Source organism: Lipotes vexillifer, unplaced genomic scaffold (assembly GCF_000442215.2).
Source record: "Lipotes vexillifer unplaced genomic scaffold, Lipotes_vexillifer_v1.1 scaffold1114, whole genome shotgun sequence".
Classification (NCBI taxonomy): domain Eukaryota; kingdom Metazoa; phylum Chordata; class Mammalia; order Artiodactyla; family Lipotidae; genus Lipotes; species Lipotes vexillifer.
Genome location: NW_006779031.1, coordinates 3610291 through 3625717, shown reverse-complemented (window position 1 = coordinate 3625717; position 15427 = coordinate 3610291). Strand labels below are relative to the sequence as shown.

General features: G+C 46.5%; 1 protein-coding gene across 1 annotated transcript; it reads left to right on the top strand.

The window, feature by feature from the left end:
- The first annotated feature begins 1685 nt into the window (after positions 1-1685).
- Positions 1686-15146, top strand: LOC103072829 (N-alpha-acetyltransferase 10-like). Its single transcript, XM_007452088.1, has 8 exons — positions 1686-1712; positions 2187-2285; positions 2729-2787; positions 3456-3501; positions 3587-3702; positions 4043-4087; positions 5368-5508; positions 15068-15146. The coding sequence occupies exons 1-8, from the start codon at positions 1692-1694 to the stop codon at positions 15144-15146; spliced, it is 606 nt and encodes a 201-aa protein (XP_007452150.1). The 5' UTR covers positions 1686-1691.
- Positions 15147-15427: the final 281 nt, after the last annotated feature.

The window sequence follows — 15427 nt, the reverse complement described above, 5'->3', positions numbered from 1 at the left end:
AAGAAATTTTTGGTAGTGCACTTCAATGTCACTGATCTCTTCTATGGTCCTTCTGAGAACTGGTTCCACTCAGGTCTCTATCTGGGGAGGAAGGGCCTAGGCCAGGGCTCTGAGGTCTATCCTGGAGCATCTGGAAGGAACTGGGCAGGAGAGAAGCAAGGAATTTGGAAAGGGTCAACAGAGCTGCTGGGCAGGGGCAGGCTTCAGGTGGCTCCGAGGGAGGGGGAGATGTGTTTGGGACCTGTGGTGAGCAAGGGAGAAGTCAGACCTCTGTACGGGATATCTACAATGGCTATCTACAATCTCATCCACTGCAAGACAGTCCTCTGAAGCAGGGAACAGGAGCTCCAAAGGAATAACTAGCTACAAAGTTACATGGCAGGTCAGCACTTCCTCAGGGTTCCGTTTCTTTTCACATTGTTTTTTAAAAATTACATTTATTTACTTTTGGCTGCGCTGGGTTTTCATTGCTGCGCGCGGGCTTCTCACTGCGGTTGGTAGCTTCTCTTGTTGCGGAGCACCGGGCTCTAGGTGCGCGGGCTTCGGTATTTGTGGCGCACGGGCTCTAGAGCGCAAGCTCAGTGGTCCCAAGCAGGGTTTTTGTTTTTGTTTTAAATTCCATCTTGCAAGGTTTCATCTCACAGCCCGCGGCCCCTTCCCCAAGTGGGGTAACTAGCTGCAGACTCAAAACTCCACCCCCCCCCCGAAGAAAAAGGAAAAGGAAAAGCCCCTTGCTTTCATATTTGTCCAGGAGGCGGGACCTCATTTAAGAGCACTGATTCTGGAGCCGGGGGTCAGCCCGGGCTCTGACCCCGAGGTAGCGGTTTAGTGGGACCGGTGAACGCCCCTTTCCCAGGCCTGTGGCATCTGGGCGGTTCCTGCAGGCGCTGCCTGTCTCTGCCTCATTGTTATTGCAGTTTCGCGATCCCGAGTACGGGGAATGGTTTGGCTACCTGAACCGAGAAGGGAAGATCGCCCTCACCATCAAGGGGGGTCCTTTCAAAGGTGAGTGGGGGGAAAGGGCGGGGCCCAGGGACTCGAGGCACTCGGCTGCCCACGGCCCTCCCCCCCCGCCGCCCCGCCTCTCCTCGCAGGCTGCTTCCACGTGCCGCGGTGCCTCGCCATGTGCGAGGAGATGCTGAGTGACCTGCTGAGCCGCCACGCCCCGGCCCCGGCCGCGGCCCCGGCCCTCAGCGCCCGGTCTCCGCCCGCCGACCCCGCCCGCCGAGGCGCAGAATAAAGCCAAGCCTGCTCCACTGCCCGTGTGTGTGAGCGTCTGTGGGGTGTCGGGTGGGGGACCAACCACCGCCTTTGGCTGGAGAGCACCTGCTCGCCCAGCCAGTGACCTGCCCCGCGCGCTGGACCCTCCCACCCTGCCACAGGCCCGCCCCGCGCCGGGGCCCGCCCGGCCATTGGCCCGCGGGATGAACTATGGTGACGGGGACTGGTGGCCCCCCAGGTGCGCAGGCACCTGGGTGACTTGTCTGTGTGGGTTGGCAGGCCTGGGAGAGGGCAGACCACTCATGGAGCCAGAGTAAGATGCTCAGAAATAATCCCGAACTCAGCAGCTGAGCCTCCAGCCCCAGCCCCAGCCCCAGCCCCGGCCTGGCAGCCCCGGCGTCGCTTCGGATCGCGGTGGCAGCTGACTGCGCGTTCACGACCCGCTGGGAGCCGCGAGCCCCGCCGCCGTTATGAACATCCGCAATGCGAGGGTGAGGGGCCGGGGCCGGAGGCTGTCCGCGCCGAGTGGGAGCGGGGCCCTGTGGCGGCGTGCGCGTGCTCCCGAGGGGCCCGGCCGATCACCGGGCCAGCCGCCCTGGGCGCCCTCGGCCGCCCGGCGCGGAAAAGTGAAGGCCACGTCCCCGTGGGGCTGGATCTACCCGAAGAGGAGGCCGGGGGAGCCAGAGGCGCAGGCCCGGGGCTGCGAACTCCTTCTTTCCGGATGTCGGGTTTCCGTTGGATGGCGTCGGGGAGCTTCCTGGAGCTCAACGTTCATTCCTGGAACAGTCAGTTTTTGCACAGCGGCTATGGGCCAGGCCTGTGCGGAGACAGTCCCAGCGCCCGCCCAGCCCTGTGGGGGGGCGGGGGTCGCTGAGTAGACAGAGCAGGGTTCTAAAACGACCGAGGCCTACTTAGTCACTGCAGCCCCCGGCCTGACTGCATTCCACTGCCCTCCTCTCCCGCAGCCAGAGGACCTGATGAACATGCAGCACTGCAACCTCCTGTGTCTGCCCGAGAACTACCAGATGAAATATTATTTCTCCCATGGCCTTTCCTGGCCCCAGGTGGGCAGCTGTTGAATTTGGGGATGAGGGAAACCAGGCCAAGGAAATTCCACCCTGGGTCGGCTTGGGACGAGCCGGCGAGGCTCTTGAAGAGTCGGGGGGCGCATGGGTCAATGAGGCCCTGAGTGTTTCCGGCTGGGGTGGCGGGAGATGGATAGGAGGCGCCTTGAAGAGGGGTGAAGAACAGGGCCAGGGTAGGGGCAGTATTCCCACCTGTGTCTGTCCACTTTTTCTGGGTTAAGGAAAGGGGGCAGGGTGTGATGTGGGAAAACCAAGCCAGTTGGCCTGGAGGTCAGGAGCTGTCACTGAACTCGCTGCCCGATGGGCTTCTGTCTGTCATGCATACAGCGACAGGCAGGCGCTGGGGCCAGGTGTCCGATAAGGGCGCCTCCAGCTCTGACAGGAACTTGTTTTCTGCCTTCTCTTTCTTCCCTGTCACCCAGCTCTCTTACGTCGCTGAGGATGAGAATGGGAAGATTGTGGGGTATGTCCTGGCCAAAATGTGAGTCACCAAGGACGGAGGAACAAGCCTGGTGCCTGACCTGGGGGTGGGGGGAGGAGGGACACCGACACCGCACGCGACACCGCGCGCATCTGATGGATGCTGCCTGGGTTGGGTTGGGTTTTTTTGTTTCGTTTTGTTAATTAACAGACTGTTCCTTTAGTTCAGTTTCCTCTCACATTGACATCTTGTGGCAAATCTGTTACAATGGGTGAACCGATGCTGTTACATTATTGCAGAAACCCATAGTTACATTGTTTTACTCTTTGAGTAGTTCTACATTCCATCAAAGGTATAATGAGTATCCGATACTATAGTGTCAAACAGAGTAGTTTCACTGCCCTCCCTCCCTCCCCTCTCCCCGGGAACCACTGATCTCTTTACTGTCTCCGTACTTTCGCCTTCTCCAGAAGGTCATATGATTAGAATCATACAGTGTGTAAACATTTCAGACCACCTTTCACTTAGTCATATGCATTGAAGTCTCCCCCCACGTCTTTTCATGGCTTGAGAGCTCCTTTCTTTTTAGCACTGAACAGTATTCCATTGACACTGCACATGTCTTTTGGCTGCTGCCTGGGGTTTGGAGAGTCCTGGCTCTCCCCCGTCCCGGGACCGGGCACACTTTGGGGTTCACGCCTAGCCCCTCTCCTTTCTTCTTGCTCTAGGGAAGAGGACCCGGACGACGTGCCCCATGGACACATCACCTCGCTGGTGCGTAGGGCCCACCCAGGCTCTGGTGGGGGCGGGGGCGGAAGTTAGTTGGAGGCGCCCCGAGGTCCCACCTTTCTCCCACCAGGCTGTGAAGCGTTCCCACCGGCGCCTTGGCCTGGCTCAGAAGCTGATGGACCAGGCCTGCCGAGCCATGATCGAGAACTTCAATGCCAAATACGTCTCCCTGCATGTCAGGAAGAGGTGGAAGCCAGGGCCGAGGGAAGGGGGGTGGGTAGGGGGATACTGTCTGTTTTGTTGGGGGTTTTTTAAATTTAATTTAATTTATTTTTATACAGCAGGTTCTTATCAGTTATCTATTTTATACATATTTGTGTATATATATCAATCCCAATCTCCCAATTCATCCCACCACCACCAGCGGGGATACTGCCTCGATGTGGATCCTGGCTGCCTTGGCTTTTGGAGAAGATCAGGAAGTGGGCTTAGTGGGGAGGGGGACTGGGAGGAGGGGCAGGACCTGGATGTGCTGTCCCTGCCTGGCCTCGTCTGTACAGCTCAGCAGTGCCTTATTCCCCTGCAGTAACCGGGCCGCTCTGCACCTCTATTCCAACACCTTCAACTTTCAGTAAGTAGATCTACATTTTTCTCATGGAGTGGGATGGTCCCCAGGTCTGGCTTATCCAGGTGGCTGAGATGGGCTGAACTACCTTCCAGGCAGGGGCGTGAGGGTGGCTAGGGCTAGCTGAGATGGGGGAGCGGGCCGTGGACAGCACTCTTGGGGGCAGAGCACCTGCCTGCCGCAGGCTGCTTGAGGCATGTCGCGCTTCCGGAGGACGCTTGGTGTTTCTTGCTTGATGCTGCTGGTGGCTATGCTGGAAGGGCAGCACGGTGAAGAGGTTCAGAAGCAGAGACAAGGGCCCAGGACAGGAACAGAAGCCAAGGAGCAGAACTGAGTGACCAGGCACCCAGAAGCATCTAAGCGGGACCAGAAGAAAGGATAAATCTGAGCACGTCTGCGCAGGAAGGGCCAGTGGCAAGAGCAGTGGAGGGATCTAGAGCCCTGGGTGTCCTAGTGGATGAGGGTGGGTCCACTCAGGGATGTGGCAGTCTCTGTGTGCCCAGCGCAGGACAGAGAGAGCCTAGCAGGGAACTGCTCTGCCCAGTACATTGTGGTGAAAGCTGCTGGAAAGTGAGGCTGAGGTGGGCTGTCCATGGAGGGCCCACTGAGACAGCGTCAGCTTCAGCTTGGTGGGGGACGAGGAGGGACTGTTGGGAAGGGCAGTGGCCTCCGGGCTAGGTATTTGAGGCAGGATCTTTGGCCTGGATGCAAATGCCTCTGGTGGTTGACAGTTCTAGGGTCTTAAGGCTGGCAGGGCCATTCTGGGCCATCCAGACCGGCTCCCTTTTCAGTGGCAGGGTGCCCAGGTCTGCATACATACCTCCCAGTGCAGGCTTGGCCCCTGAGCTGCTCGGGCTAGGGGCCACGCTGCCTGGTAACGACCACCAAGAGCAGAGGCCCAGGCAGCAGCACCCCTCCCGGTTCCGGTTGTTAGCCATATGAGCCAGCCATGCATGCCCAGGAAGTGACAGGGAGCAGGGCGGGGAGGGGAGGGGAGGAGACTGCCAAATTCAGGGCTTCAGTTCACAGGAAACCACAGACACAGATCCTTGGTGGCCAGGTTAGGGATGAGGGGCAGTGGCAGGATGCCAAGGGTGGGGGGGAATAAAGGAGCTGGGTGCTACTTACTGTTGGAGAAAGCAGAGGGAAGACCATGTTGGAAATGTCTCCCAAAGGGTCCTTGGGGGGGCAATGACACCCTGCCCCACTAGCAGGTGATGCCAGAAGGCTGAGGAGAATTGCCCCCGATTTGAGTTGCCCTCCTTCTCTCCACCTGCTGCCCCCAGGATCAACGAAGTGGAGCCCAAATACTATGCAGATGGGGAAGACGCATATGCGATGAAGTGGGATCTCACCCAGATGGCCGATGAGGTAAGAGTCCTGCAGGTAAGAGTCCTGCGGGGCCAGGGCCGCGGTCCCCAGGCAAGGTGAGCAGGGCCGGCCTGGGACAGTTGGAGGCTGCATTGCCAGGAGTCCTGGCCCTCCTCACCTTAGCTTCCATAGCTGGCAGGCAGGGAGCCGGACCTTGGCAGGACTTTAACGGAGGCCATCGGCCCAAGATTCCATTCTCCGAGGAAGAAGCCCGTCCTGCCCAGAGGCTGCTGTGAGAGGAGAGGGAGGAGGCCCCTAGATGTGCTGAGAGACACGGGGCCTGGGGACGGCTGTGGCTGGCCTCCAAGGCTCAGGGGCCAGACAGAACTGGGCTGAAGAGAAGTCAGGGCTCTGCCCAAGGCTCCTCAGGGTCCAGGGCCATGCAGAGGGCTCCACGGCAGCCTCGTGAGGGAGCCGTGATCACCTCCACTTTACAGGAGAGGAAACAGGCCCAGAGGCCTGTTTAGGTCTTCTGTCCATTTTTGGATTGGGTTGTTTGTTTTTTTGTTGTTGAGCTGCATGAGCTGCTTGTAAATTTTGGAGATGAATCCTTTGTCAGTTGCTTCATTTGCAAATATTTTCTCCCATTCTGAGGGTTGTCTTTTCGTCTTGTTTATGGGTTCCTTTGCTGTGCAAAAGCTTTTAAGTTTCATTAGGTCCCATTTGTTTATTTTTGTTTTTATTTCCATTACTCTAGAAGGTGGATCAAAAACGATCTTGCTGTGATTTATACCATAGAGTGTTTTTCCTATGTTTTCCTCTAAGAGTTTTATAGTGTCCGGTCTTACGTTTAGGTCTTTAATCCATTTTGAGTTTATTTTTGTGTATAGTGTTAGGGAGTGATCTAATCTCATACTTTTCCATGTAGCTGTCCAGTTTTCCCAGCACCACTTATTGAAGAGGCTGTCTTTTCCCCATTGTATATGTTGCCTCCTTTGTCATAGATTAGTTGACCATAGTTGCATAGGTTTACCTCTGGGCTTTCTATCCTGTTCCATTGATCTATATTTCTGTTTTTGTGCCTGTCCATATTGTCTTGATGACTGTAGCTTTGGAGTATAGTCTGAAGTCAGGGAATCTGATTCCTCCAGCTCTGTTTTTTTCCCTCAAGACTGCTTTGGCTATTTGGGGTCTTTTGTGTCTCCATACAGATTTTAAGATTTTTTGTTCTAGTTCTGTGAAAATTGCCATTGGTAATTTGATAGGGATTACATTGAATCTGTAGATTGCTTTGGGTAATATAGTCATTTTCACAATGTTGATTCTTCTAATCCAAGAACATGGTATATCTCTCCATCTATTTGTATCATCTTTAATTTCTTTCATCAGTGTCTTATAGTTTTCTGCATACAGGTCTTTTGTCTCCTTAGGTAGGTTTATTCCTAGATATTTTATTCTTTTTGTTGCAGTGGTAAATGGGAGTGTTTCCTTAATTTCTCTTTCAGATTTTTCATCATTAGTGTATAGGAATGCCAGAGATTTCTGTGCATTAATTCTGTATCCTGCAACTTTACCAAATTCATTGATTAGCTCTAGTAGTTTTCTGGTGGCATGTTTAGGGTTCTCTATATAGTATCACTTCATCTGCGAACAGTGACAGTTTTACTTCTTCTTTTCCAATTGTATTGCTTTTATTTCTTTTTCTTCTCTGACTGCCATGGCTAGGACTTCCAAAACTATGTCGAATAATAGTGATGAGAGTGGACATCCTTGTCTTGTTCCTAATCTTAGAGGAAATGCTTTCAGTTTTTCACCATTGAGAATGATGTTTGCTGTGGGTTTGTCATATATGGCCTTTATTACGTTGAGGTAGGTTCCCTCTATGCCCACTTTCTGGAGAGTTTTTTTATCGTAAATGGGTGTTGAATTTTGTCAGAAGCTTTTTCTGCATCTCTTGAGATGATCATATGGTTTTTGTTCTTCAATTTGTTAATATGGTGTATCACATTGAATGATTTTTGTATATTGAAGAATCCTTGCATCTGTGGGATAAATCCCACTTGATCATGCTGTATGATCCTTTTAATGTGCTGTTGGATTCTGTTTGCTAGTATTTTGTTGAGGATTTTTATATCTATATTCATGAGTGATATTGGTCTGTAATTTTCTTTTTTTGTAGTATCTTTGTCTGATCTTGGTATCAGGGTGATGGTGGCCTCATAGAATGATTTGGGAGTGTTCCCTCCTCTGCAGTTTTTTGGAAGAGTTTGAGAAAGGATGGATGTTAGCTCTTCTCTAAATGTTTGATAGGATTCACCTGTGAAGTCATCTGGTCCTGGGCTTTTGTTTGTTGGAAGATTTTTAACCACAGCCTCAATTTCATTTCTTGTGATTGGTCTGTTCATATTTTCTACTTCTTCCTGGTTAAGTCTTGGAAGGTTATACCTTTCTAAGAATTTGTCCATTTCTTCCAGGTTGTCCATTTTATTGGCATAGAGTTGCTTGTAGTAGTCTCTTAGGATGCTTTGTGTTTCTGTGGTGTCTGTTGTAACTTCTCCTTTTTCATTTCTAATTTTATTGATTTGAGTCCTCTCCCTCTTTTTCTTGATGAGTCTGGCTAATGGTTTATCAATTTTGTTTATCTTCTCAAAGAACCAGCTTTTAGTTTTATTGATATCTGCTATTGTTTTCTTTGTTTCTATTTCATTTATTTCTGCTCTGATCTTTCTTCCCTTCCTTCTGCTAACTTTGGGTTTTGTTTGTTCTTCTTTCTCTAGTTCCTTTAGGTGTAACGGTAGATTGTTGATTTGAGATTTTTCTTGTTTCTTGAGGTAGGCTTGTATAACTATAGACTTCCCTCTTAGAACTGCTTTTGCTGCATCCGATAGGTTTTGGATCGTCGTGTCTTCATTGTCATTTGTCTCTAGGTATTTTTTGATTTCCTCTTTGATTTATTCAGTGATCTCTTGGTTATTTAGTAACGTATTGTTTAGCCTCCATGTGTTTGTGTTTTTTACATTTTTTTCCCTGTAATTGATTTCTAATCTCATAGTGCTATGGTCAGAAAAGATGCTTGATATGATTTCAATTTTCTTAAATTTACTGAGGCTAGATCTGTGACCCAGTATGTGATCTATCCTGGAGAATGTTATGTGCGCACTTGAGAAGAAAGTGTAATCTGCTGTTTTTGGATGGAATGTCCTATAAATATCAATTAAATCTATCTGGTCTATTGTGTCATTTAAAGCTTGTGTTTCCTTATTAATTTTCTGTTTGGATGATCTGTCCAGTGGTGTAAGTGAGGTGTTAAAGTCTCACACTATTATTGTGTTACTGTCGATTTCCTCTTTTAGAGCTGTTAGCAGTTGCCTTATGTATTGAGGTGCTCCTATGTTGGGGGCATATATATTTATAATTGTAATGTTATATCTTCTTCTTGGATCGATCCCTTGATCATTATGTAGTGTCCTTCCTTGTCTCTTGTAACATTCTTTATTTTAAAGTCTATTTTATCTGATATGAGTATTGCTACTCCAGCTTTCTTTTGATTTCCATTTGCATGGAATATCTTTTTTCATCCCCTCACTTTCAGTCTGTATGTGTCCCTAGGTCTGAAGTAGGTCTCCTGTGGACAGCATATATATGGGTCTTGTTTTTATATCCATTCAGCAAGCCTGTGTCTTTTGGTTGGAGCATTTAATCCATTCACATTTAAGGTAATTATTGATATGTATGTTCCTTTTACCATTTTCTTAGTTGTTATGGGTTTGTGTTTGTAGGTCCTTTTCTTTTCTTGTGTTTGCTACTTAAAGAAGTTCCTTTAGCATTTGTTGTAGAGCTGATTTGGTGGTGCTGAATTCTCTTAACTTTTGCTTGTCTGTAAAGCTCTTGAATTCTCCATGGAATCTGAATGAGATCCTTGCTGGGTACAGTAATCTTGGTTGTAGGTTCTTCCCTTTCACCACTTTGAGTATATCATGCCACTCCCTTCTGGCTTGTAGTGTTTCTGCTGAGAAATCAGCTATTAACCTTATGGGAGTTCCCTTGTATGTTATTTGTCATTTTTCCCTTGCTGCTTTCAATAATTTTTCTTTGTCTTCAATTTTTGCCAATTTGATTTTTATGTGTCTTGGTGTGTTTCTCCTTGGGTTTATCCTGTATGGGACTCTCTGTGCTTCCTGGACTTGGGTGGCTATTTCCTTTCCCATGTTAGGGAAGTTTTCGTCTATAGTCTCTTCAAATATTTTCTCGGGTCCTTTCTCTCTCTCTTCTCCTTCTGGGACCCCTATAATGCGAATGTTGTTGCATTTAATATTGTCCCAGAGGTCTCTTAGGCTGTCTTCATTTCTTTTCATTCTTTTTTCTCTATTCTGTTCCACAGCAGTGAATTCCACCATTCTGTCTTCCAGGTCAGTTATCTATTCTTCTGCCTCAGTCATTCTGCTATTGATTCCTTTTAGTGTATTTTTTATTTCAGTTATTGTATTGTTCATCTCTGTTTGTTCTTTAATTCTTCTAAGTGTTTGTTCTTTAATTCTTCTAGGTCTTTGTTAAACATTTCTTGCATCTTCTCAATCTTTGCCTCCATTGTTTTTCCAAGGTCCTGGATCATCTTGATCATCATTATTCTGAATTCTTTTTCTGGAAGGTTGCCTATCTCCACTTCATTTAGTTGTTTTTCTGGGGTTTTATCTTGTTCCTTCATCTGGTACATAGCCCTCTGCCTTTTCATCTTATCTGTCTTTCTGTGAATGTGGTTTTTGTTCCACAGGATGCAGGATTATAGTTCTTCTTGCTTCTGCTGTTTGCCCTCTGGTGGATTAGGCTATCTAACAGGCTTGTGCAAATTTCCTGATGGGAGGGACTTGTTTAGTCCATTTTTAAATATTAGAGTTTCTTCAGTCTCACTGCTAGAACCTCTTGTTTATTCATTCTATCCTCATCCTTTAGGTAATCTCACCCATTCCCAGGGGGTCCTCTACAATACTATCTCTATAGCCTCAGGCTGGGGATTTTTTGTTTTGTTTTGTCTTGTTTTTTGCTGCACCTGCGGCTTGCCGAATCTTAGCTTCCTAACAAGGGATTGAATCTGGACCCCCTGAAGTGGAAGCGTGGAGTCCTATCCAGTGGATCACCAGGGAATTCCCAGCCCCAGCGTTTATATATCTGTGCCAGATCTCTTCCTTGGGCTCCTCAACCTGCATATTCAGCTTCCTGTCTGACCTCACTACTTGGCTGCCCCCAATTCATTAATTCATTCCCTTGCCAAATATCCACTGGGTACCTACTGTGTGTCGGTCACTATGGTAGGGACTGGTATACAATGCTGAATAAAATGCACTTGGTCCCCGCCCTCATGAAGTTTACATTTAGTGGGGGGGTGTGAGAAAATAAACAAGGAAAAAAATAGTGAAATCCACTACTTTTTTTGAATTTTATTTTATTTTATTTTTATACATCAGGTTCCTATTAGTTACCTATTTTGTACATCTTAGTGTATATGTGTCAATCCCAATCTCCCAGTTCATCCTACCACCACTCCCCACCACCACTTTCCCCTCTTGGTGTCCATTCGTTTGTTCTCTACATCTGTGTCTCTATTTCTGCCCTGCAAACTGGTTCATCTGTACCGTTTTCCAAGTTCCACATATACGCATTAATATAAGATATTTGTTTGAAAACCACTATTTTTTGAATAAAGTAATCTGCAGTAATAGAGAATTTTTTTTAAAATGTGTGTGCAAGTGTAGGAGGCCTACTTACAGTAGCCGGGGAAGATCTCCCTGGAGGTACTGTCATGGAAGCTGAGAGTTCAAGGATAAAAACAGCATGTGCAAAGGCCCTGCTGAAAAAAAAAAGATGGTTGGGAAGTTGAAACAGTGCAGAAGAGTCTACCTAAGAACTAGACTCTGGTGCTAGAATGTCTGGTTTGAAGCCTGGCTCTGCCACTTCCTAGCTGCATGGATTTGGGCAAATCCATAATTTCAGTGTCCTCATTTATAAAATGAATATAATAATAGTAGTTATAGGAAGTATCAAGATGAAATGAGTTAATATACACAACATTTCTTAGAGCATAGTAAGCATGATTGATATTAAGTGTTAGCTATTAATATTAATGATGCATTCGTTATGCAGGGTGAGGGAGGAATCAATGGTGATGCCAGATTTCTAGCATGAGCTGCTGGATGTCTTCTTGAGACACTAGAGTAGCAAAACTTCAGTCTTGGGTAAAACTGATGTTTTACTTTCTCCATGTCTACTGGAAAAAGTCACACAATTGGGCAGATTGAGCCTATTGTAAAATCCATGATCATAGACCTCAAATGAGACTTCAATATGGCCCAGGAATTTTACTACATATTTTTGGTCAATTCACTCACCTGCCTTCTGCAACCATTTTTTACAACTTACTCCACTCTCCTCTAACCTCCTACCCCAGCACCACCTCCCACCTGCTCCCACACGTTCAATATTTGACCACAACTCTTTATTTCATAGAGGAAATAGAAGCCGTTAAATAGGAACTCCCGTCATCTTCTGGTGACCAAACACACGTATCTTACCCATCTCTACACCCACCCTACCTTCCTTTTCCCCTGCTACATAGGATAGTGGATCCCAAAGTGTAATTAATTCCCCAAAACAGAACAGGAGAGTCAACAGTGCCTGGGAACTTGCTGGAAATGCAGATTTGTAGACCCCACTTCCAAATCTACAGAATCACAAACTCTGGTGGAGGAAGAGGCAGCAAACCTGTTTTAACAAGCTCTCCAGGGAATTCTGATGCACAATCCAGTTAGAGAACCAATGCAAGAGAAGAATGATGCCTCTTCTCATTGATGGCCATTCCTTTACTTGTGCTTGGATGATGTCCTCCCCTGCTTTCCTGGGAATTTTATGTCATCATCTCTTTCTCCTCATGTATATTCAACCTCTCCTTCTCAACTGGAGCTTTCTCATGCACGCTAAAACATGCTCTAACACAACACTGTAAATCAACTATACTCCAATAAAAATTAATTTAAAAAAACAACAAAACAAAACAAAAAAATAAAACATGCTCAAGCCTTTCTCACATACAAAACTGTCTCTTTCAATCTTTCATCCCCTTCTGGCTACCACAGGATAGTTTTCCTCCCCTCCACAGCCGAACATCTTGAAAGAGTTGTTGCTGGTGTGGGATAATGGGTAGTCAATAGTCTTATGAGACTCCCACTGCTGGTGGGAGGGAAAATTGGTACAGCCATTTGGGAGGGCAGTTTGGTAGTACAGTAACTATTAAAATATAAAAAGTGCAAGCAGTGCCTATTAAAATTTAAATGAGCATTCCCTTCTTGTTGCCTTCTTTGACAAGGTGAGTGTACATAAGGCAGTTTTCTGCAGAATTGTGAGCGACTGGGGAAAAAATAGAAACAACTTAAATGACTATCAGTATAGGAATGCCAAATAAATTATGATACAGTATGTAATATCGGTAGTGCGTTTATTAAAATAATGAAGTGGCTCATTCTATACATCATGTTATACTATATAATATATGTTTATGTAAAACATGCACATGTATATATATGTGTCTACGTTAAATTATGTTATTATCTATAACATTAATATGTTAATACCCAGAAAAAGGCCAGGAAGGACACACCAAACGAATAACTATGGTTACCTCTGAAAGGTGAGGAAGACGACCAGGATTGGTAGCAGCGGTCAAAGAGGATTTTAGTCCTGTCTGTAACGTTTTCATTTTATAAAGGAAAATATATTTATGTATTACTTATATAATTAAAAATCAAATAAAAGAAAGAGTTGTCAAAAAAGAAAGAGTTATCTATACCAGCTACTCCATTTTATCACCTCTCACTCAATTCTTAACCCACTCCAATCTGGCTTTTATCCAGATCATTTCCCCGAAATAGCTATTTCATGTCGGAAATGACATCTGTGTCACCACATCTAAAAGATAAGATGTTTTCTGCTATTTTACTTGGCCTTTCATTGTTCTTGGCCACTTTCTCCTTGAAACACTCTCCTCCCTTGGGCTTCCAAGCTCTTTTATGTTTAACAACACATTCTTCTGGCTTTCCACCTACATCTCTGCCTGGTCTCTCTCTAACAGCTCTGCAGCTTGCCTATCCTTCTCTACTAGACTAAAAATTTGTTGAATTTTTTTCAAAGACTTGCCCTGGATCCTCTTCTTTTCTCATTCTGTACTCTCCCAATAAGTGATTTCTTTTATCATCCATAAGCCATCAACTTCCAAATTTGCATCTCCCATTCCATGGTTATATGTTCAGCTGCATGTTTGATACCTCAATTTGTAACTCTCAAGTCTCCTCAAGTACAATAGGTCCCCCCAAAACCCCTCTTAATCTCTCTCTATCCCCTTAAATCTAGTCCTCTTTCAATATGCCATGCCTTAGTGAATGGTTCCACCATCCATCCAGTTGTGCAAGCCAGAGACCGATGAATCTGCCATGACACTTCCCTTTTCTCTCTCTTCTTTTTTGGCCACACCAGGCGGCATGTCGGATCTTAGTTCCCAGACCAGGGATCGAACACCGAGCCCGCTGCATTGGCAGCGCAGAGTCTTACCCACTGGACCACCAGGGAAGTCTGTGGTGATCATTTCTCAGTGATCCCTGTAATAAAGGAATATAGGTACCCTTTTGATAACAAGTTGATATTGGTGCAGAAATACAATTCAGTCAGAAACTCCATAGTATCAGGGAAAAAACTAAAACTCTCCATTCTCACCATATCACAGAGCATATAAATTATAAGAATAATTACTCATATGGAAAACTTAACCTTCAAAGTGTTAAGCCTGTGAAATCAAGCTTTTCAATGGCTGCCTTGCTGTACGAAAGTGGTAGGTGTGGATAAAAGGAGAAGATCCAGAGTTAACAACTGACTAAATGCGGGAGGCAGACAGAACTTTAATACAGTGTGAAAGTGACAAATCACAGGTATACACAGGGTGTAGTGGGAGCACATACAAGGGGCACTTAATCCAACGCTGTGTGGTATGTGTGTGTGGTGTGGTATATATGCGGAGTGGGGGGCTGTCAGGGAAGATATGCTAGGAAAGGTAACTTTCCACATTAACTGAAATATACAAGCAAGATTTCAGCCAAGCAAAAGGTGGGAGAGGGGGATGGCAGGGTCTGCAGAGGCTACTATGCCAAGGAACAGCAAGGATCCATTTGTTCAGAGACTAGAGAGAACAGCCTCTTCGTGTAACTGAAAGTAGTTCTTTGGAGCAGGATCAGAGAGTAGATTGACTATGGGAGTGGCATCTCCATCCTCCACCCTCCTCCCCTGCACTAAATTTTGATACTGGAGCGGTGTATGTATGTGAGGGCGAAGGGTTCGGTCATTCAGGTCTTCCTGAGCAAAGGCAGAGTTTGTACTTAACCCTTAGGGCAATGAAGAACCAGGACAAGATGTTTTCCAGTTTTTATTTCAAGATAATTTTAGATTTACTAAAGTGTTGCAAAAATAGTACAGCAAGGTCTCATTCACTGAACTTCCCTTAACATAAACATCTTACATAACCACGGTAGAATGATCAAACTAAGAAATCAAGGTTGGTACAATACTATTAACTACACTACAGACTTCATTGGGATTCCACCAGTGTTTCCACTAAGGTCCTTTTTTTGTCCAATCCAGGACCCACATTGCATTGAGCTGTCCAGCAAAGGATTTTAAAGAGGAGTGTGACGTGATCACATTTGCAATGTCAGTTTGAGAGAAACATATTTAGATTTGGGGCAATGGGGAAGGAAAAAGTGAGTCAAGTTACGAAGCCCAGGGAATAAGCTAGTCTGGCCCTGTTGGCACCCTATGAAAGTTATGACGTAGCCTCTGGAGCTGACACACTGGCCTACCGTGGCACATTTAGTTCCCTTTCTGATGTTCCGATATACTGATTTAGAAACATGGTTTAACTAGAGCATGATTCCACTGGATCACAGTATTCCTTTGTTCTACCACTCAGTTTTGGTATGGACACATTGAAGTGCACTGGAA

What these genes read in the sequence shown, in the direction of transcription:
- LOC103072829 (XM_007452088.1), top strand. Translation starts at nt 1,692, where the DNA reads ATGAACATCCGCAATGCGAGG. An exon ending in ATGGACACATCACCTCGCTG is followed by an intron (nt 3,502 to 3,586) that starts GTGCGTAGGGCC and finishes TTCTCCCACCAG; the next exon opens with GCTGTGAAGCGTTCCCACCG. An exon ending in TCCCTGCATGTCAGGAAGAG is followed by an intron (nt 3,703 to 4,042) that starts GTGGAAGCCAGG and finishes ATTCCCCTGCAG; the next exon opens with TAACCGGGCCGCTCTGCACC.